We start from the raw sequence: 21049 nt of genomic DNA on the forward strand, positions 1-21049 counted from the left end.
CCGTCCGCTGCCAGAAACCCGGGCATCTCCCTCGGCGCAAAGAGAGGCGCTTCTGGAAGTCATCCACACCTCCCCGCTCTTTCACCTCGAGCAGAGGCAACCAGCCTGATGGATTTAGCGCCCTCCTCCTTCCCGTGCTGGACCCCGAGGGGGGCATTTTCTCAGGAGCGGCTGCCCCCCCCCCCAGTCCCCGCTCCCCCCAGCTCCCGCCGCAGGGAAAACCAGGAAAGAAAGTCAGGCTGGCACAAAGTGACCCTAACTGACCTCCCGGGTCGGGGGAAGCCTCTGCCTGGCATTGGCCACGCGTTGGCCGATTACGCACGGGAGGGTTTGCCTTGGATTTGCCGCTCTCTAGATGCGCATCCCCCCCACCCATTCACCCCAGCCAAATTCTCAACACTCAAAAAGAAGAAGCCCCCAGGCAGAGTTTGGAGAATCCGGATGGGGGCAACGGGCATCTCGAGAGGGGCAAATCCCAGGCCAGCCGCCCTCCGCGCTTGCAAACTGGAAAGGGGAGGGGGAGACCAAATGAAAGAAGGATCTCTCCTTCCCTTCCCCTTCTCTCCCTCTCCTTCTCCTCCCCCCTTCTCCCCCTCCCCCTTGCCTTGTGGATAGCAAACTCCGCGCGCAGCTCAACATCCCGCCAGCAACGGCAGACTCGCCTCCGGGATCCCCCTTATGGCCCCGCGGGGAGAAAGAGGAGCCCCCCTCGAAAGAGGCGCCTGGCAACGGCTATCGGGCCGGAGCAGAAGGGCAGGTGATGGATGAAGAGCCCCCCCCCCGTCTCCGCGCCTTCCCGAGGCCGGCCGGCCACCCGGGCTGGGTGCGGGGCGCGCCCCCAACAGACGTCCTGGACGGGGCAGGTGTCCCCGGGCCAGGCACGCCCCGGCAGCTGCGAGGCCGTGATGGAGAGCCCTCGGGCGGGTGATGGAGAGCCCTCGGGGATGGAGAGCTCCTCGCTCCAAGGGCTTTCCGGGGGCCTCGGCGAGCAGCTGGAGGACCGCCGGGCGGGACGTGACCACTTCAGCCCAGGAACAGCGGCGGGGGCGGGTGGCCTGGGGGGGGGGAAAGCCCCGCGGCTGGGCGCTCGGCCAACGCGATGCCCCATGAAGGCGGACTGGGTTCGGGGGGGGGGGAAGCATCCCCGCTGCTATGTCTCTCTCCCCCCCCCCCCCAACACGTCCCAACCGCATTGAGCCAATGCAGGCTGCTGGCGGTGGAGCGCCAGGCGGATTTGGAACCCCTTGCCCCCCCACCCCCCCACCCCAGCGGCGGACTGGGTCTAAAACCATTGGTTGCCAGGAGACAAAGGGGGCCCGCCCACAACTGGAAGGCTATCCTTTAATTTTTATAAGAAAGACATACCATTTTCGAAAAATGCATCCCTGGAAAAAAGGGACCATTCAAATGGTAGCTGCGCACAGTGGTAGTATTGGGAGCTACGATTATATTTTCAAGCTGCTAAAAGGCCATTAAGATTTTAAACAGATGGTCTGATGTTTAAGGGGCTCCACTTGCCACCTGGCAAGTTGACACCCTGGCCAGCCCGCCACTGCCCCCCCCCCCATAAAGTCGTGCCACGCATAACCTGCGGGAAATGACGGCCGCGCCACGGGCTTCCTTCCGACGTCCGAGACGTCCCTGCAAGGGAAAGGAACTCTTGGCATCCCGGCCCGAAGCGTGAGCTTTCGACTCCATGGGCTTGGCACCGTCCCCAGGGCCCTGCTGCCACTGCTTGCTTGGATCACACAGGTCCAAATCAATACCGAATCGCTCGTTTCAAAGCACATTCTCTTAATTTGGGGCTTGACTGTCCTCCAGGGTCCAACCCCCCCCCCCAACCCCCATGTTATCCTCGCAATAATGAACACACGAACACATGAAGCTGCCTCATACTGAATCAGACCCTTGGTCCATCAGAGTCAGTATTGTCTACTCAGACCGGCAGCGGCTCTCCAGGGTCTCAGGCAGGGGTCTTTCCCATCACCTTCTTGCCTAGTCCCTTTAACTGGAGATGCCGGGGATTGAACCTGGGACCTTCTGCATGCCAAGCAGAGGCTCTACCTCTGAGCCACGGCCCCTCCCCGGTCCCCTGGAGTCGGATTAGGTAGAGCATTCCTGGCCCGAGGTTACCCCATCCCTACTAGCTTCATGGGGGTTTGAACCCCAACACCCACCGCTAGAGTGAAATGCGACCATTTCATTCACTAGTTTCTTCCCATAGTTTTCAGGTGTTTTCGAAGGGGGGGCGCGTCTTTGACAGCCTGTGCAGAGCGAACTGTCGAGATCTGAACCAGTTTCATTCCGTCGGGGAGATCCCAAGACAGGAAAACGGAGTGGCTGTGGCTCAGTGGTAGAGCATCTGCTTGGCATGCAGAAGGTCCCAGGTTCAATCCTCTGCATCTCCAGTTAGAGGGACCAGGCAAGCAGGTGATGGGAAAGACCCCTGCCTGAGACCCTGGAGAACCGCTGCCGGTCTGAGTAGACAATACTGACTTTGATAGACTTAGGGTCTGATTCAGTAGAAGGCAGCTTCATGTGTTCATGCATGGATCAGGCTGCCTCTTCTCTGCCATATCGGTGATGTTGGAAGCAAGGGGACTTCAGCATGGTCCTTAGGCAGCTCAATAGCAGGGCAGGTCTTCGCTTTCTTTGAGATGTAATTCTAAACAGCTGCGATCAGAATCTTACTCAGGTCTGTTCTACGGGGCTTACTCCCAGGAAAGTGTTCTCAGGATCGCTTTGCAACGGTTAGTTGTGAAGCTGTCTGAAAGCGATGCTGACTCTTGGACTAGAAGCTTAGCCGGCTTTTAGCTCCAGCCGTTCCTCGATTTTTATCGCAAACTTTCCGCTTAGTCAAGTCCAGTTCCCTAAATCCGTATTAAAAAACCTGCGAATCTATGAAGCATTCCTCCTCCCCACCGGGGAAACCCAGTTCTCGCACACTTCGTGCCCTTCAAGAGCAGCGTGCTTCCTCGAAAGTAAGCCCTTGCCCAGTTCATTGGGTCTCATCCCCAAGACATTATGCATAGAACTGAAACCTTCAATGAGGATTTGTAAGACGTTTAGGGATGAAAGCGGGTTACAAATCCAACGCGATGCTTAATCCTAAACGCGCACACTCCTTAGTTCCATTGAACTCACTGACCATTTATGCATGGGAGGTTTTGCCTTTGACTTTACGCTCTCTAGATGCACTTTCCCCCCCATCTAAATGCTCAAAACTCAAAAATAAGCCCCCATGCAGAGTTTTGAGAATTCAGATGGGGAAAATGCGCTCTAGAGAGCCGCCAATCCAAGGCAAAACCCTCCCATGCATAAATGGCCACTGTTTAGGATTGCATGTACACTTGATTTGTTAAATAACACGGACTGTGATGTGTTTCCACAGAGAAACTCTAGGGTGGGTGGAAAGGGGCAATCCTGATCTCACCCAGTGAAGCATACTTTGCAGTACATGCGAGTAGCAGAATCCTCCACGCACCCGCGAGCATCGCTATGGTCACTGCTGTGTACAACAAAGTTTTAAAAGGAGCCCTGACAAAGTCCTTTTTCTGCAATGCAGCATTTTTTGCAGTAGATGTCGCCTCTAATAAGTAAATAACCTGCCCTCTGAGTTGGTTCGTCTGAAAGAGACGGCATCTCTTGTGAGGATGAGGGTATGGGGTGGCCTAGATATTATTAATGACTCGAGACGATTTCCCTTACATTTCATTAATCGTCTGAGAGTCCCTCCCCCCTCCCTCCTGGCCATTTTTTTTTTTTGGTTCAATGACCTCAATGCAAAATAAACCTATCAGATGCGGCCAAATGACTGGCAATTTTTGTGAATGGAATACTCAGTGACTGGGGGATGACGTAATTCAGGAGCTTGGATTTCGTGGTCGGGCGTGGATTGGTTGTAGAGGGATAACCGGGACTGCGATTGGCTGGCGAGTGTTCGTAGGACGCCTACACACTTTTACCCTGGCGGTAGATATAAAAGGGGGTCGCTGGGCACTGGAGAGCATCACGATTTAGAAACGCACAGCGAAGAAACCTCTTGGCTCTTCCTTAAGACGCTTTCCACCCCAAGGTAAGCCTTTTTTCTTTCTTTTATTAATTGTTTAATGGAATGGAGCCGGTGCTGAGTCCTCCTCCCAAGAGGGTATCCTGAGCGAGGACTTTGTGGGTATGCTGAGTTATCAGATTGCATTTTAAGGATGCCACTTTGATGCTGGTCCTTGCAATGTGAAATGTGGACAGGGTGAATATTTCTGAATGCGTGGGGAGGGTGCAGCTTGACAGTTATTTCACTTGCTTGGGCGGGGGGGAATGTAGCAATGATCCAAGAGACAGCAAAGACGATATGTTCCAAATAATGTAAAAGAAGTGTGCTTTGTATATCGGGTTTTTGCATGGGGAATCATTTGGTTTTCTGCACACTCCCTCTTTTCTTATCGCATCTGGACAATGAGAGTAATGTAAAGCTCACATGCGATCAATGCTCCTTCCATTCACCAGGCTAGCCTATTTCTTATGGAGCAGCCATGAACGTTGGTTGCATCAGAGACAAGGAAGAGTCTGGTGGGGACACTTTAAAGCCCATTGCAGCTTGAGGCATCAGCCTCCTTCATCAGGTTCAGGAAGGGAACATAAAAGGTGTTTCACTCTCGCTCATTACTGCACATAGGGGTGTGTGTGCGTGTGTGTGGGGGGAAGCCCTGTTTTACAAGATGCGTCTCTAAGACAAAAGAACAAATCCTGATAATGGCTGATTCGGTCGCACCTATGTAGATGTAGTAAGCAAGCTTATAGTTCCATATATTAAACTTTGAGATGCCAACGGGCACTTCTTTTTTAAAAATGTAAGTTTTAAGTCCTTGGTCTGAAAAAAAAAAGGTAAACTCTCCTGGCTTGAGGGGCAAGGGTTATTATTTTATATGCATGGTGACCATGTGAAGCCATTGATATTTCACAGAAATAAAAATTGTTCCCTCCTGATGGCACATGTTGGCTTACTAAGATTTAAAGTCTGCGCAGTTAATGATCATTTACTTCAACGTAAGGATCCGAAGGATTAAGCTTCCCTCCTCCGACAACCTTCTTTTCAATTTATAACGAAATGTACAGATTTTTAAAAATGCATTTGGCTTTTATACTTGCAAGTTAAACATTTCTTTCACCTTTAACCGTTTTCTTTGAGATCTGCTGTTCTCGAAGCGATCTGCTTTCCCGATGAACTAGATCACTTATTCCCATCTGTTGATTAAGTGTGTCTGAATGTCTTCAATCTCATAGCTGTACATTAACTCTGGGGGCACCTCCAAATCTAGGAATGGGCGGCGTGCCTATTTCCCGAACAAGACCACAGTTTAACGAAACGGAAAGTGTCATGAACATTACAGCAACCTTATGCCATTTTTGCGTTTAGGGAAGGACCACATCCTCCGCAGCCTGGTATTTACTCCAAAGAAAGCCCCACGGTGTCCAGAAGGGATCATCCCCAAATACCTGGGCATAGGGCGGCAGCCTTAGTCGCGGCTCAGGTAGAGTTGCAGACTACAGTGTGAACCCATGAAGCTGCCTTATACTGAATCAGACCCTCGGTCCATCAAAGTCAGTATTGCCTGCTCAGACCGGCAGCGGCTCTCCGGGGTCTCAGGCAGAGAGGTCTTTCACATCACCGACTTGCCTGGCCCCTTTAACTGGAGATGCCGGAGACAGAACCTGGGACCTTCTGCATGCCAAGCAGATGCTCGACCGCTGAGCCACAGCCCCCATGGGGGAAATGGCCACTCTTTAACGCGAGCCTTTCTTGCAGAGAGAACATCATGATCATGCTGAAGATTTCCTCTCTTCTTGTCGTCTATGCCCTGGTGGCTTGCCAGATGGAGAACTACCAGGCAGTCCCTCTCAGGTAAGAAACAGGAGACTGCCAAGGGAGAGAGTCTTTGCGCTCCCACAAGAGGGAAATGTGCAAAGGTCTGAGCCAGATAATTTTGATACAGATTAAAAGGACTTGTTCCCACCCTTTGGCTATTTCTGTCGTAGGCAAAGACGGGGAGTCAAGATGTAATGTCAGGGGCCACTTATGCACGGGAGGTTTTGCCTTGGATCTGCCACTCTCTGGATGCACATTTCCCCCCATCCAGAACGCTGCGTGGGGGCTTATTGTTGAGTTTTGAGAATTTGGATGGGGAAAATGTGCATCTAGAGAGCGGCAGACCCAAGGCAAAACCTCCCATCCATAAATGGCCTGAAAGGGAAACCTACGTCATTTATGCATGGGAGGTTTCCCTTTGGATCTGCCACTCTCTGGATGCACATTTCCCCCATCTGAATTCTCAAAACTCTACACGGGGCGCTTATTTTTGAGTTTTGAGAATTCGGATGGGGAAAATGCGCATCTAGAAAGGGGCAAATCCAAGGCAAAACCTCCCATGCATAAAGGGGAACCCTGGAGTTCCTTCCCCTGAGCTTCCTGCAGAGGGCAAAAAACGGAGGATCTAATGCGTATTAATATAAGGAATGCAGAACCCGGGGTCGTCCTTGCTCCGGATCAACTCCTATAGGGGTGGGCGGGCGTGCGGCAGGCCGTCAGGACAAGTCCCACCCGTGCAAGGGGAGGGGGCCGGCGCCTTCTCCCTCCCCCCGCATCCGGCCCTCGAAACGGTGATGTTTTCCTCCCCCCACCCCGCTGTCCCCCACCCAGACCCGGTTTGGAGTCCGCGACGGACCGAGGGACGCTGGGCGACTACGAAGCCCGGCGGTTATTAAACGCGCTGGTGAAAGAGTACGTGCAGATGACGGCGCAGGAGCTGGAGCAGGCCAGCGAAGGGAACAGGTGAGGGGGGCCGCGGGATGGAGGGGAAGGGGGGGCCGCCGGGACCCTCTGGACGGACGGGGAGGTCCCTCGGCCGGCCAGCCCGCAGGCCTGCAGAGGGCTCTCTCGCCCCGGCCGCCGGGATGACCTTCTCGGCTCCAGATTTCACTTCGATCACTCTGACTGTGCCTTGGGGGCCGTTGAATGGCTCCCCCATGGACATTTGCTTATGGTTTATTTGCGCTAGTCACTTACAAATCAGTTACCTTTCCTTAAAACAAACACGGATGTGAAGTTGACAGAGAGGGGGTTATAGGAAAGTGGGACAGAAAGAGGTACGTTGTGACTTTACTCCCTCCCCTCCCCGTAGAGACGTACAGGCTGTCATTCAATTTCTCCTGTCGGGATAACGCATGCTATTGGGGATGCTCGGTGGAAGCTGTTGGGTACCAAATGCCCGCCTTTCAATGCACGCAGCGCCCCCCTTCCCCGTCCAGGCCGAGGCTTGCAATTGCACTGGCACTCTCCCCAATGAACTCCCCTTTGCAAAGCATGATGATGAATGAGACTCAGCAGCATGCAGGAGCATATGGACTGCCCCTCCCTCCCTCTCCCTCCCTCCCACCAGGATTGCTAATGACCAGCATCCGACCACATCCCCCCTTCCCCAAGAAAACTAACCCGCCTGCTTGAACCACTGGAGACAATCCACGCCCTTTGCCCCCATTTTCCTTCTGGATGACCTCTTGCATGGGATATTGCGCGGGCATTCCAGAGGGGTTGCTTTATTTGCCTATTAATAGACCTTGTATCCAGTTGTGGTTTCGTTTAGGCTGGGGGGGGGAGGACGGGGATAGGGCATGACCGTGCATGGTTTTCTGTTACTGGTTTGGCATGTTTTTCCCCCCTTTGCAGCTTGGATAGACCCATTTCCAAACGCTGCGCCAACCTGAGCACTTGTGTGTTGGGCAAACTGTCTCAAGAACTGCACAAATTGCAAACGTACCCTCGCACTGACGTCGGGGCTGGAACTCCTGGCAAGAAAAGGAATGTGCGGAATGACCTGGAGAGTGAACGCTATGCAAACTATGAGGAAGCCCTCGGAAGCAACTAGATATGCTAATGCCCTCTCCTCCTCCTCCTTATCTTTTCCTTCTTTTCAAAACTTGATGCATGTGGATCTAACCTTGATTGCTAACTTTGCTGTGTTCTTTTGAGTCTATTTTGGAGAGAGAATGATTGAGCGGAAAGTCAGGTTAGGAAGTTAAGGGACACCACACACATCTACCATGTTGGGGGAGGGCGGGAGGGGAGGCTTTAAAGGGAGAAATAGATACCACATTTCATGAAATTGGAATAAATCGCATCGCCTTGAGATTTCAACCGATTTTCTTAGATGTTTATTTTACAACTAATGACCTTCTGATTTATGGCTACTCATTGTAAAAATAAATAAATATTTCTTTCATGCCTGCCCATGCAGCTGATTAATAAACCTATTTTTCTATAAGGATCAGGTCTATTTTCTAATTATGAATGACTTCTCAATTACTTGTCTTTTCATTATACAGCTTCTAGGCATAGCATTAACAGTTTCTCGGCACAGGAGAAAAGTAACATAATGTGAATGTTTGCTTACATAAAATATTTTAAAACAGTAACTATCTTCTCAGTGCAGTATGCCTAGGTAGGCAAATACTTGTGCTCTAATGAATTCAGTGAGAAAGTTCTCATAGATAAGTGCCTTTTCATATCTGTTCAGTCACTACACATCTATTCAGTCACTATGCGTCATGAAACACAATACCAAATTTGCCTATATTAGAAATTGCCTATATTAGAAATGATACCTAGTAACAAATGTGTTATTGTGCTGGAATTTATCCAGGTAAGAACTTTAATATTTTATTCCTATTTAATTTGTGTTTAAATTATTTGTACTTTTTGTGGTATACAAAAGAAACTTAGAATGTGAGCTTTTACTTATGCATTTTTTAGAATTCCTCCATGTGGCAGCGCTTGATGGACATTCCAGGTTTAAGAAGCGAGTGTTCTATATATAGAGAAATGTGTGTGTGTGTATATATATATATATATATATATATATATATATATATATATATATAAATTAACTCTCATTGAAGTCTTTTTCTTACTCATATTTGTTTGCATCATTAAACACAAAAGTTAAATAGTTAACAATCAATGACCTGTCAAAGGCCTTAATTCTGGGTGGATCAAAGCCTCTTCTTAAGGACCGAGTTAGATTAAAGGCTGCCATCTAACACATGTTTACCTGAAGTATCAAACTGATTTACTTCTAAGTAAATATAGTTGAATCAGACTGCAGTCAAAATTCTTTTTGCACTGCTAAACTACTGTTTTTACTGATAGTAATTAGGCTCACAATAGTGTTCATTTTTGTAAAAATAGAAGAATGATGCTTCAGCATATTTTTGAATAGAACTGCTTTTTGTGTGAGTTACTAGACACTTGCCAGAAAATGTAAAGCAAATGTCATGGCTATTAAATGATTTGAAAAGTAATAGAAGTGAACCTAGAAATCCTTTAGACATATTAATGTTTATGTACAACAATAATATAGAAATAATATGTTTTTGGAAATAAAAGTTGCCATCTGAGACTGTAACTTTTAATTGTTTATTTGGAAAAGCAGCATCACAGCACAGAAGAGGGCATGTAACACGGCAACCTGTGTGACCCATCGCTTGGCAGACTTCCTGAGTAGGTCAGGAGGAGTGGGCAAGAGCAACTTTGTACCTACCAACGTGGGAGCAAAAGCTTTCGGCAGGCGAAGAAGAAATGTTCAGATGTAATCTGCTGAATGACCCCTGGAATATGGTAAACACACCATAGGCCTCAGTTGGCAGAATCAGTGCTACTGATTTATATACATCTCAATCCTTAGATGGATGATTTATGTAGTATGAAAGCTGTACCTTATTTAATTGAAAAACCAAACTTCCAATACATTCAGGAGCTTCAGGCTTTCACCTTCCTTTCAATCCATCAACGGCATTTTTTTTTTTGCAAATTGGATGGCTATTATTTGATAAAGCAATTGTGGCCATATTTCACCTTTAACATTTTCTGGCATTTGCATGGCAGAATTCAGTATCTTGACATCTTGATGTGCAGACTTCATGGTCCACAAATTAAGAACTGAAATTTATAGACTGGGGAATGTTGCAGAGTGAAATTTTACTTGTTGATTTACAGATATGGAATTTGCGTCTTCACAAGTAATGCGGGCTGTTTCATTTTCTAATCATGTGGTATTCCTTTTAATAAACATCTGAACACCTACTGCCATTTCATGACTAGTAAATGGCGTGTGAGTTATCATGGGTTCGGCTGGGGTATTTTTTTAATGTTGTCTGTACATTAAGACTGGATTCCAGATAGTTGTCCCTTTGCCCTACCACTGGAACCCAACATTAGTTTGGGAGGAGGATGAAGTCTCCCTTCACTTCTGCATATCCCCCTACTCTCCCCTTGTCTCGCTTTGTTTCCACCTTTTATTTACTTCATTGGGGGGGGGGACAATATACAAGATGGTGCTGATGCATGGAAATATTGCTTCTTGTAGGGTGCTTCCATTTTTTAAAATATTATGTTACCTGAGAAGATACATTTTAAGGAAATGTTGTAATTTTGAATATTCTTCTGTAGAAAAGGAGACAGTTGATGGTGACTATTGAAGAGATGGTACATAGAGAGACAGCAGCAGGGTTAGGAAGGAGGTAGGGGGGAGTTCCAAGTCCCAACCAGCTAATTCTCAGACCTCCCAATCCTTGCCAAAACCATTTGGTTCACTTTTGTTCAGTTTGATCTTATCAGCAAGACAATATGCTCTAGCAGAAGAAAAGCAAATCATCTTGCTACATATGTAACATGTTGTCTGACTTTCTAATTTCCTGCCACTCTGAATGTCTGGATTGCGAAAAGGAAAAACGCATTTGGAAGCAAAAATATTATTCATTTAAGTGTTAAGCAAAGAATCATGCTTAAAAAGATCTTAATCTCCTAATGACAGTGGTACTAACAAAGATCTTTAAAAACAAAATTTTTATGCATAATAAAGTCAATGTACATTATCTGAAGACAAACACTAGAAGTGTAATTCTGAATAGAGTAATACCCTTCTAAATCCATTGACTTCAGTAGGTTTAGAAGCTATAACTCCACATAGGGTCACCCTGCCCTTCATCTAGGGCACTGGTTCCCAACCAGGGGTCCGTGGACCCCCAGGGGTCCGCGAGAACTAAATTAAGGTCCGTGAAACAAAGTTATATACCCATAATAAATTAATATTTTCAATTAAAAGTTCTCTGTTATAAATATATATATATATTCAAATATTATTCTAAGTTTAATGTTTAACTAACAGTTATGATTAAAGTTTATTTCTCGGAATTTTTATTTTGAACCTTGGGGTCCCTGCACCGAACAAAAAAGTCCTAGTGGTCCCTGGTCAAAAAAAGGTTGGGAACCACTGATCTAGGGTCACATTTTAGCTCCGACACCCTTTCCTACTGTTTGTACATAGCAATCCCAGTTATTCTAATTTCCCATTGGAACTTCTCTGGGCCACGTGGAATGAGCTTGCCCTGTTATTCAATATTGCTATTTAATATCCAAGCAATGAAGAGTTTCCAGTGACAAATTCTGAAACCTCTGATTTGGTTTCTTTCAGATTGCCATGAAACTGAGCAGTGAACTCCTTTTAATTTCTCTTGAAAGCAACTTTCTTCCATAAATGAAGTTGGCTGAACAGAAGATTCGTTTTTGCATCCTTCTAATATTGAAGACTTGTTTAATTTAATTTAAAAACAAAAGCACTTCTGTTATATATAATATATATATATATTCCAAGATAATTATTCAAATTAAATTATTGTATACTCTTTTTATATGCAGTTCTATTTCAAATAAAATGTGACAGCATCTATTTATTTATTTATCTTCTAGCATATCTGTGAAATATGACCCATGCTATTTATCTTGGCAATTGTGCCAAATCTCGGGGATTACACTAAATTGCTGCCTATCAAGGCATATCTGTAAGATATGGTGTGCTGTGCCTTGATGTAAAACATTTAACTGACAATTGTATAGTATGTTTAACAGATACTTCAAGATTGTATCATTTGTGAATTTATGCAAGATTAAAAAAGTATTTTAGATACACATGGATTGAGAAACTGATCTTTCATTTTAAACATTTTTATTGTTAGTTATTATGTAGTTTTGCAAAGCAGCGGGCGAGGAACCCACTGTTGGATCCAGATTCAAGATGGCTTTGATCAATTTCAGTAGGGAACTTTGGTGATCTACCTAGTTACTGTAGAACACTGATCGATAACATTTTAAAGGTTCAGAATCAAGAAATTACAATTCTTTTGTAGAGAACTGTATATGGAATGACAGCTTTTTGGTTTCATGATTGGTGGTAGTTCAGTGGAGTCCTGACTAGGCCCACTATGTGCGACAGTAATAAAAACTATATTTCCCAATAATATTAACCTGGAGAAACCCATGGCTTGGATCCAAACTAACATTTTCATGAATGCAAGGACTTCCATTCAAAGAGCATGATTTACTTCCTTCCTGCAGCAGCCTGAAATGCCCATGAAAATCCTGTTCGGGGAAGGGGTCCTCTTTCAAAGGGTATTTAGGGTTTCCTTGGGAGGCATGAGGCAGGAAAATCGTGATCCATTGGCAGAAGTCCTTGTGCTCATGGAAACTTTAGTTTGGACCCCAGCCAAAGTTTCTATTTGGCATTGATAGCAAGGGTGTAATATGTGGATGGAGAGAGAGCATGCTTATCAAGCATCACAGAGAAACTGCATCTTTATCTGTTTCACATGAAGATTGCAGACCTAAGCAAACTTAGATGGAGTTCATCATATTAAGCCAAGCATAGTTTGTGAGCAAACGTACTTAGGAATGTAGAGCATCAGAAATTAACCCGATGACATAAAGGCACAATGAGATGCAGGGTAAAGGTCCTTTCAGATTGTAGGACACCTTCTCCACATCACTTGCTGTTCCATTTGCCCTTTGGATATGAATTTAATCAGGGTCTCATTCTGAGTATTTTCATGGGTTCTGGGCTTCCTTGTCTGAGACAGAGGAGCAAAGCTTGACACAGCCAGGACCCAATTAAAAGGAAGAGCAAAAATAGACAAAAATAATTGTTTGCCTTTTATAGTGCATGCCAGATGTTCATTCGGGTCAATAGTCTGATGCAATCTAATCTTGAGGTGAGCTCCATTTGCAGATTGTTATATAGTAAAGGTACTCTATCCTTGGTGAAAAGATAACGAAACTGCCTGAATGTATTAGAATAGTGCTCCATTAGTGGATCACTTAGCACTGGGCATTGCCCTTGGACGAATCTATCTCCACCTCTCTAAGAGGCTCCAGTATATAGCATCCTTTTGTATGCTAGGTAAAGGTAATTCCATGTACAAGCACCGGGTCATTACTGACCCATGGGGTAATGTCACATCCCGATGTTTACTAGGCAGACTACTTTTATGGGGTAGTTTGGCGTTGCCTTCGCCAGTCGTCTACACTTTTGGGTACTCATTTTACTGACCTCGGAAGGATGGAAGGCTGAGTCAACCTGGAGCTGGCTACCTGAAACCAACTTCCGTCTGGATCAAACTCAGGTCATGAGCAGAGCTTTTCACTGAAGTACTGCAGCTTACCACTCTGTGCCACAGGGCTCTGTTTTTGTATGCTACCTTTAGCTTATTAACACAAAATAGCTGGTATGAGGTTACACCAAGTTTTTTTTTTTTTTAATTATTAAAAGAAGCCAGGAAACAGGGTTTCTCCAGTCAGGTGATGGAGCTCAATTGTTCTGTCCCACCGAATCATTTTACATTGTGCTGACGTTTGAGGGGGACTGTGGTATTTAGTTCCTCCAAAACCCACCATTTCTTTCGTGTCATAGTGCTAGAAAGTATTGTATTATCAAGTGCCCTTCCAGACAATGGGTTAGATCCACCCAGCTTTTCTACTGTTGAAAACCAGATGAGAGGATCCTTTTTGACCACCCAGAAAGCTATGTTGGGAATCATGGGACCAGCAAGGACCAGAGCCATGTGAAATGGAGGCTGTAGTAACAAAGGGAATTGAGCAAGATTAAGTGAAAATGCTGACTGGATCCAACACTATTGTTTTATGGCACAATAAATAGATAGTTATTACTTGTTTGATGGAGTGAGTCGAAACATTTTGAGGTAGGAAAGGAGAAATCTCCTCCCATTCCTAGCTTGTATTTAATATTTTATACCCCCTTTTCTGCCAATGTGCTCAAGGCAGTTTACAATTTATAACAATAGTTAATAAAGTGAAAGATACAATAGAAAAGGGAAACTGGGTGAAAGGGAAGAAGAAAATAAACAAACTGAGCCACTAGTTCTTACATAATGGTTACACAGTGTAGGTAGAACAATAATTGTTACTACCTGTGCCAATGTATTTCAACAGTTTTAATTCGTTTATCATATTATTTTTTATGTTTATTGAATTTATGTCTTCTTTCTCCCACCCCCAGTCATTCTAATTTTTTCCCTTTAAAGATGCCTATTTTGCTGGTGCAGTCTACCTGAATTGGGGGTTATAATTCATCTTTAGAAGATCAGTTCCCCATTTGTAATTAGGGGAGATCTTTCAAGTGTCATCCTTTGCCTCTGTCCAGAAGTACCTCCCAGGTTCAATGATCACTTTTCTAAATAGCCCAGAAAGCTGAAGCAAGAAAACAATGTTATGATATTGGTAAAGGCAATCCATTCATTTTTCCCATTCGTCAGGCTGCAAGCTAGTCTGAACCCTGTGGAAATGAGAATAGCCCCCATAGGGTTTCATTATTCCAGTGATTTCCAAAAGGTGTGTTTGGACATACTAGTGTCCCATGAGAAGGTTGAAATGTTCCTTGAAAGACTGAACTGCCATACAGGAAACACCCATTATAGACAGGGGCGTTGCACGGTTGATTCGCCTCACTCTGTCAATATATAGACAGTGATATTATCCCAAGGAAAATATCATGATGCCTATTGTGCCACACACGACAGGTATTCAGGAGTCCCAGAAACATCACATCTGATGGTACACACAGTTATTTATTTACATAGGGCCATCCATCAGTACAAGAATAACAACACAGTAGTAATGCATGAGAAGTCTTGAACGTGAATGGAAATCAAAGATGCCAACTGATCCCCAGACAAGGTCTACTGAATGGATGGAAGGAAGTCTGGGAACAAGAGGAGGGCAAAGAAGATGGTGAGGGGTCTGGAGACCAAGCCCTATGAGGAAAGGTTGAAGGTATGTTTAGCCTGGAGAGGAGACGACTGAGAGGTGCTATGATAACCATCTTCAAGTCCTTAAAGAGCTGTCATGTAGTGGGTGGTGTGGAGTTTTCTATTTCTCCAGAAGGTCAGACCACAACCACAAACTGAAATTAAATCAAAAGAGTTTTCAGCTAAACATGATGAAGAACTTCCTAACAGTTAGAACAGTTCATAAGTGGAACAGGCTTCCTCAGGAGGTGGTGGGCTCTCCTTCTTTTGAGGTTTTTAAGAGAGGCTAGATGGCCATCTGATAGCAATGCTCATTCTGTGAACTTAGAGGGAAAGCACGAAAGGTTGTACCAGTGCTTGGCTCTCATGGCCCTTTCTTGCATGCCCAGGGAAATGCTGATCACCACTTGGAGGTCAGGAAGCAATTTTCCTCCAGGCCAGATTGGCCAGGGATCCTGGAGGGTTTTTTGGGTTTTTTTGCCATCTGCTTGGCATGGATCAGGGGTCACTAGGTGTATCGGGGGAAGTACTTGTGAATTTCCTGCATTGTTCAGGGGGCTGGACAAGATGACCCTGGAGGTCCCTTCCAACTCTATGATTCTATTGTTCTAAGGCCTCACAACTTAGTTGTGGGACTTCATAATACTAATGTGTTGCTTCATAGATGAGAGAAGAGAGAGAATTTCTGCATGTAGGATAAGTCATCTGTCTGGGTGACAGAATATCTGGAATTCAAATCTGTAGAAGAACAGGGCTCAGCAAAGCTGTCACTAGATTAGTGTCTTGGCTGCTTGCAGGTGCTCAAGTTTCTTCCAACAGCAAGTGTTTTGCCCCCTTATGATGATGATATCAGGTCTCAAATGTAGCTTTAACATTTTCTTATCTGCTATTCTATAGTTGCTTTCCACAAGCAGAAAAGAGAAATAGGGGAATGAGAGAAGATCTTGGAACTTTCCAATTTGTCAGGATAATAGGACACATCAGAGGAATCCTGTTCCCGAATAAATCAAAGCCCATCAGACCAGCAATTCTTGCATAATATGGGGAACTACAACTAGGGACATTGCCTTGGAATTCATAGAAAGAGTGAAAGAGTAGCCTCAGTTTTTCTTCTGTGGTGTGGTTCCTTCCAGTATGCTAGATTCCCATTCCCTGGCCACACTTGGCTGCATATGTATAGCTGCATATGAAACACTGCCTAGTCCCCCCCTCTCTATGAATGGCATTAATACAGCCAGGCATCAATCTGTATCCATTGAGGCCACTAGGAAGTATTATATGATCCAGTTCATTTTGTTACTCACAAAGGCCAAGCCAGAACCGATACAGGAATTTCAAGAAGTCTCCAGAACCAAATGCTGAAAGCATGCACCATTTGTCAGATTGCAGACTAGCTTTGGCTACAGGAGATGAACTCACTTCTGTTGAGGATTAGATAGCGAGCTTCGTTACATGTCAGACAAACAAGGGTTAAAATTGATTGCATTGATGCTGACCAGTTCAAGAAGGTGATGTAATCTCCAATGTGTCATTTAGCTATTGGTCAGTGTGGATCAGTTGTAAACATGTTGTTGGTCACATCCCCAAAATCTGCATATTACTGCCTTCTTTCTTTGTTTAGAAGAGAAAGCAGTACCCAGTTACTTTTTGAATCTCAAACAGTGAGGATGGGGCAACTCTGTATTTTAGAGATGCCATGTGTTTAAGTTTTTTTTCCTGAACTTTTTCTGAACTTTTTCTGGCATGTATAGGGAACTAGAGATGTAGTAAGGATTTATTGTTTTAACCTCCAGTTTACCCTACCCTATTTTATAGTGAGTAAAGTTTGTTTTTGCTAAGACAAAGGACTTTGTCTATTCATTGTGTACGTGTGCTTTATTGGACTTTCACCAGCCACAATCATACGATCCAAAATCCTCTGATAAAAGAATTTTCTCATCAACTTCCCTCTCTCTTCCCTCTCTGTGTGATATATGCCTGCAGAATTCCTGCTTCTCTTCACTACTGCTGCAGAAGAAGCACTCCACTGTCTACAGACTAGGATAGCAGGGGGGATGTTTGACTCATGTGGGATGATTTGTCACTTTAGGAGACTGTCTATTTAAGTGCCAAAGTGGGGAGAGAGTCAGTGCCATGCTGAGGGTCTGGTGGGACTTCTGGAGGGTGCTCTGAGCACATATTGTCAAATAGAGAAGAAGAAGAAGAGTTGGTTTTTATATGCCGACTTTCTCCACCATTAAAGGAGAATCAAACCAGCTTATGTTCACCTTGTCTTCCCCTCCCCACAACAGACACCCTGTGAGGTAGGTGGGGCAGAGAGAGCTCTGACTAGCCCAAGGTCACCCAGCTGGCTTCATGTGCAGGAGTGGGGAATCAAACCCGGTTCTTCATTATAAAGTCCACTGCTCCAAACCACCGCTCTTAACCACTACACCATGTTTGTCAAATAGCTTGGTGTGTGCAGTTTGGAACAAATTCTAACTAGCAAGCATTGGGTGCTTCTGTGCCAGCATGGCTGTGCCCCCAGCTAAAGTTTCCCTACTAACTTTTCTTTATCCATAGGATATGCATGGTGCTATAGTACAAACGTTAATTTATACTGGGTGAGAACTTGTGTGGAGAACCATCAAACTGTTGATGGGAATCTTTTGTCAGAGAATGAAGCTTCATGCTCTGTGAGCTGGGTTGATAAGCAATCCTCTTCAGTACAATCCTGTTCCATGTGGCCTAACGGCTGTTTGTTCTCTGTTTACAGGGTGGTGACTTACTCTGTAAAGCCTAAGCAGTGGAGTTGCTGGGGAGTATCCTCTATGAAGTCCTGATACCAAAACTGGAGAAGAGCATGAGCAGTCTGAGCAAACTGTCTGATGATGAGGTGCATGGCAGTTCAGACACAGTAGAATAGTCAGAGTTAGGTTGAAGCCCAGGTTAGTCAAGGATCAGAAGCAGATGGCAAATCAATGGAGTATGGTAGAAGCATGATAAACATCAAGTGAGGAATTGGAAGCAGCAAGGCATTCCAAGGGGAAGGCAAAGTACAAGCTGCAATTTGAAGTGAACAACTAATTTGTGGGTGTGGGATGAATGAGAATTCTTCTCCCTCACACCATTTTCTGCTGAAAATCTCTCCCCATTATCTTCAGTTTTGCCTCACACAAAAGAAAAGACAGGGACACCATCTGTTCAGGCTACAGTCTACCAATAAAGTTTACCTTTAAGCCACTTGAGAATGGTTGGTCAGTGCTGATCAGCACGCTGATTCTGTTAACGGCAGACCTGGTACGGGATGCAATATTTTCAGGTGGCACATTGTACAACTGGGTTTCCAGGGAAGTGGTTTTTGAATGATATTTTAGGGAATTTACCAGGGGTTGCTCAATGGTCAGCACTAGTGAACATCTTGTCCTGAAAGACAATTACAACAGATCCCATCTCCAGCTGCTGGACAGTACCGGTGTGTTCTAAGTACACTTTCAGTTGTTATGGGATGATGGCACAGCTCCATGTGAGCTAATTGTGTGCCTTGAACATGCTCCAGAATTGTCTGTAATATCCAGAGGCTCAGAAGCTAAAAGGTTCCTAACAAGACTAGTCAATGTGGGAATGGTATTTTTTTTATTATTATTATTTTATTTTTCATTAATAGGTGGATATACAAGGGAAAAAATAGGGAAAGGGAAAATAATATTATTTACATATCATTTTGTTAGTAACTAACAATCTCTACCACTCTTTATAACACCGTCTTCCATATTTTCTTAACATAATAGTAATTTGATATTGGTATTTTAACAGGACATTTGAAAACTGCCTGGCCCTGGTTGCTGGGGAAGACACTTTAGGGGCAAACTCTGTTTCCTCACAGCCTCTGCAGAGTCTTTAGAGAGCAGTGGCTGGAGCAAGCAAACTGGGGAGAGGACACATTACATCATAGGCTTCCAAGTGCCTTCAACACTGTTAAAATCTTAAGAACATAAGAAAAGCCATGCTGGTTCAGATCAAGGTCCATCAAGTCCAGACGTCTGTTCACACCATGGTCAACCAGGTGCCTCTAGGAAGCCCCCAAACAAGCCGACTGCAGCAGCATTGTCCTTCTTATGTTCCACAGCACCTAATATAATGGACATGCTCCTCTGATCCTGGAGAGAATAAGTATGCATCATGACTAGTATTCATTTTTACTAGTAGCCATGGACAGCCCTCTCCTCCATGAACATGTCCACACCCCTCTTAAAACCTTCCAATTTGGCAGTCATCACCACATCCTGGGGCAGGCAGCTACACAACTGAACTATGCGTTAAATTGTACTGATGCCGTCCCCCCTCCCCGATTTTAAGTTGTCAGGTAGAAAGGAGGCATATAAGTTCTTCACATAAATTAATATATACTATCGCTTGTAACATATCAGCCAAATTCATTGCAAACTGGTTGGTACTCTCCGGGGAAGTATCTTTCTCCACTTCTAGTTCAGCACTACAGTGGAATATCAGTTGTTGGGAAGCTAGCATCTGAATGCAATATGGCTCTACTGAGTAAAAAAAAAACACAAGGACTCGCCTTCATCAAGTTTGTACAATAATTCTTTTTGCTTATCTGTTGTTGAAGAAACTGAATTCATCTTTGTGAAAGCTTCCTGAGCTTTTTGAGGAAGAAACGAGCAGGGCTAATGCTATCACTTCTGTCACTTGCCAACCGCAGTAAAAATTGGTATTAGTTATCACATTCAACACTGTCATGTATAATTAGCAGATGAAATGTCTGCATGAAGTGGGTAATTTTGAAAACCAGTTAGATAATGTAAGGCTATGTATACTTTGTTCTTTCCTAGACGTGCATAGATAATTACTGTGGTCAAAAGGTGAAAATTGCAACCCACTGAAATCAATGGAAATGTGGCCATTGTCTTAATGGGGTCAGGATTTCACTCACAGCATGGCAGATTTTGTTGAGGAGATATTACTAGTTTGGGTTTCAGAAAGGCATATCTCCCATGACTTAGTTTGAGCTACTAGTATTATTATTTTTTGAAAACATTTCCTTTTAACCTGGTGAAGATTTTCGTAGACCCAAGTTTCAATTCCATAATTGGTGATGCCCTCGTCTAATATAAAGAGTCCTTCACTCTTGACTTGGTGTTGACTTGGTCCAGCGAAAGAGGCACGATCCACTGAATGAAGTTTCCTTGTGCTAGAAGAAGTCCACCGCTAGCGGAACAGAAACTTTAGATCCAATCTAATGTATATAAGCTTCAATCACATGACCTATCTGTTTCAAAATGGTAGCATACAAAAACTATACTTAAAATCAAATTCAGATGCCTTTATTGGCATAATACAGATTGTAGAAAGATAAATAAATAAAGGATAAAAGGATAAAAACTTTAAATACAGTCTGAATATAATTCAATCCCCGGTACTGTGGTCCTTGTTCAAACTAAGAGCCCATTGATTGACCACTGTCATCAGGAATCTTGCCACCCTTTCAGTGATCTGTGAATCATGGTCGGCTAGTAGTTTGTGAAGCATCTTGCTGTTGTTTGGAGAAGAGTACGGGACTAAAGGTTTTATAAGATTTTTTCCTGGGATATTATACTTAATGCCTATGCATATAGGGGCCATAAATGGCCATAAGGTCAATTTGTGGATGTTACACACAAAGAAGGGAACAGGGATCTGGTCCTCCTTGTGTACAGTGAATGTTTTCACAAAGATAACTTCATCTTAAGTGTACATGCTGTCAAGTCACAACTGAGTTATGGTGACCCCAGCAAGGGGCTTTCAAAGCAAGTGAAAAACACTTGCCTTCCTGCCACATTGCCTTCCTCTGTGGAGTCCTCCTTGATGGTCCACCATCCAAGTACCGACCCTGCTTAGCTTCCAAGGTCTGACGAGATTGGGCTATACC

General features: G+C 44.7%; 1 protein-coding gene across 2 annotated transcripts; it reads left to right on the forward strand.

Moving 5' to 3' along the window:
• The first annotated feature begins 5813 nt into the window (after positions 1-5813).
• On the forward strand, positions 5814-9652 carry CALCB (calcitonin related polypeptide beta). 2 transcript variants are annotated; one of them, XM_056851490.1, is made up of 3 exons: positions 5814-5899; positions 6695-6826; positions 9480-9652. In XM_056851490.1, exons 1-3 carry the CDS (start codon positions 5814-5816, stop codon positions 9640-9642), a joined length of 381 nt encoding a protein of 126 aa, XP_056707468.1. In that variant the 3' UTR covers positions 9643-9652. The 2 variants fall into 2 exon arrangements, with proteins under 2 accessions (XP_056707468.1, XP_056707467.1); XM_056851489.1 differs by lacking the exon at positions 9480-9652 and adding an exon at positions 7721-7934.
• Positions 9653-21049: the final 11397 nt, after the last annotated feature.

Source organism: Euleptes europaea, chromosome 6 (assembly GCF_029931775.1).
Source record: "Euleptes europaea isolate rEulEur1 chromosome 6, rEulEur1.hap1, whole genome shotgun sequence".
Lineage (NCBI taxonomy): Eukaryota > Metazoa > Chordata > Lepidosauria > Squamata > Sphaerodactylidae > Euleptes > Euleptes europaea.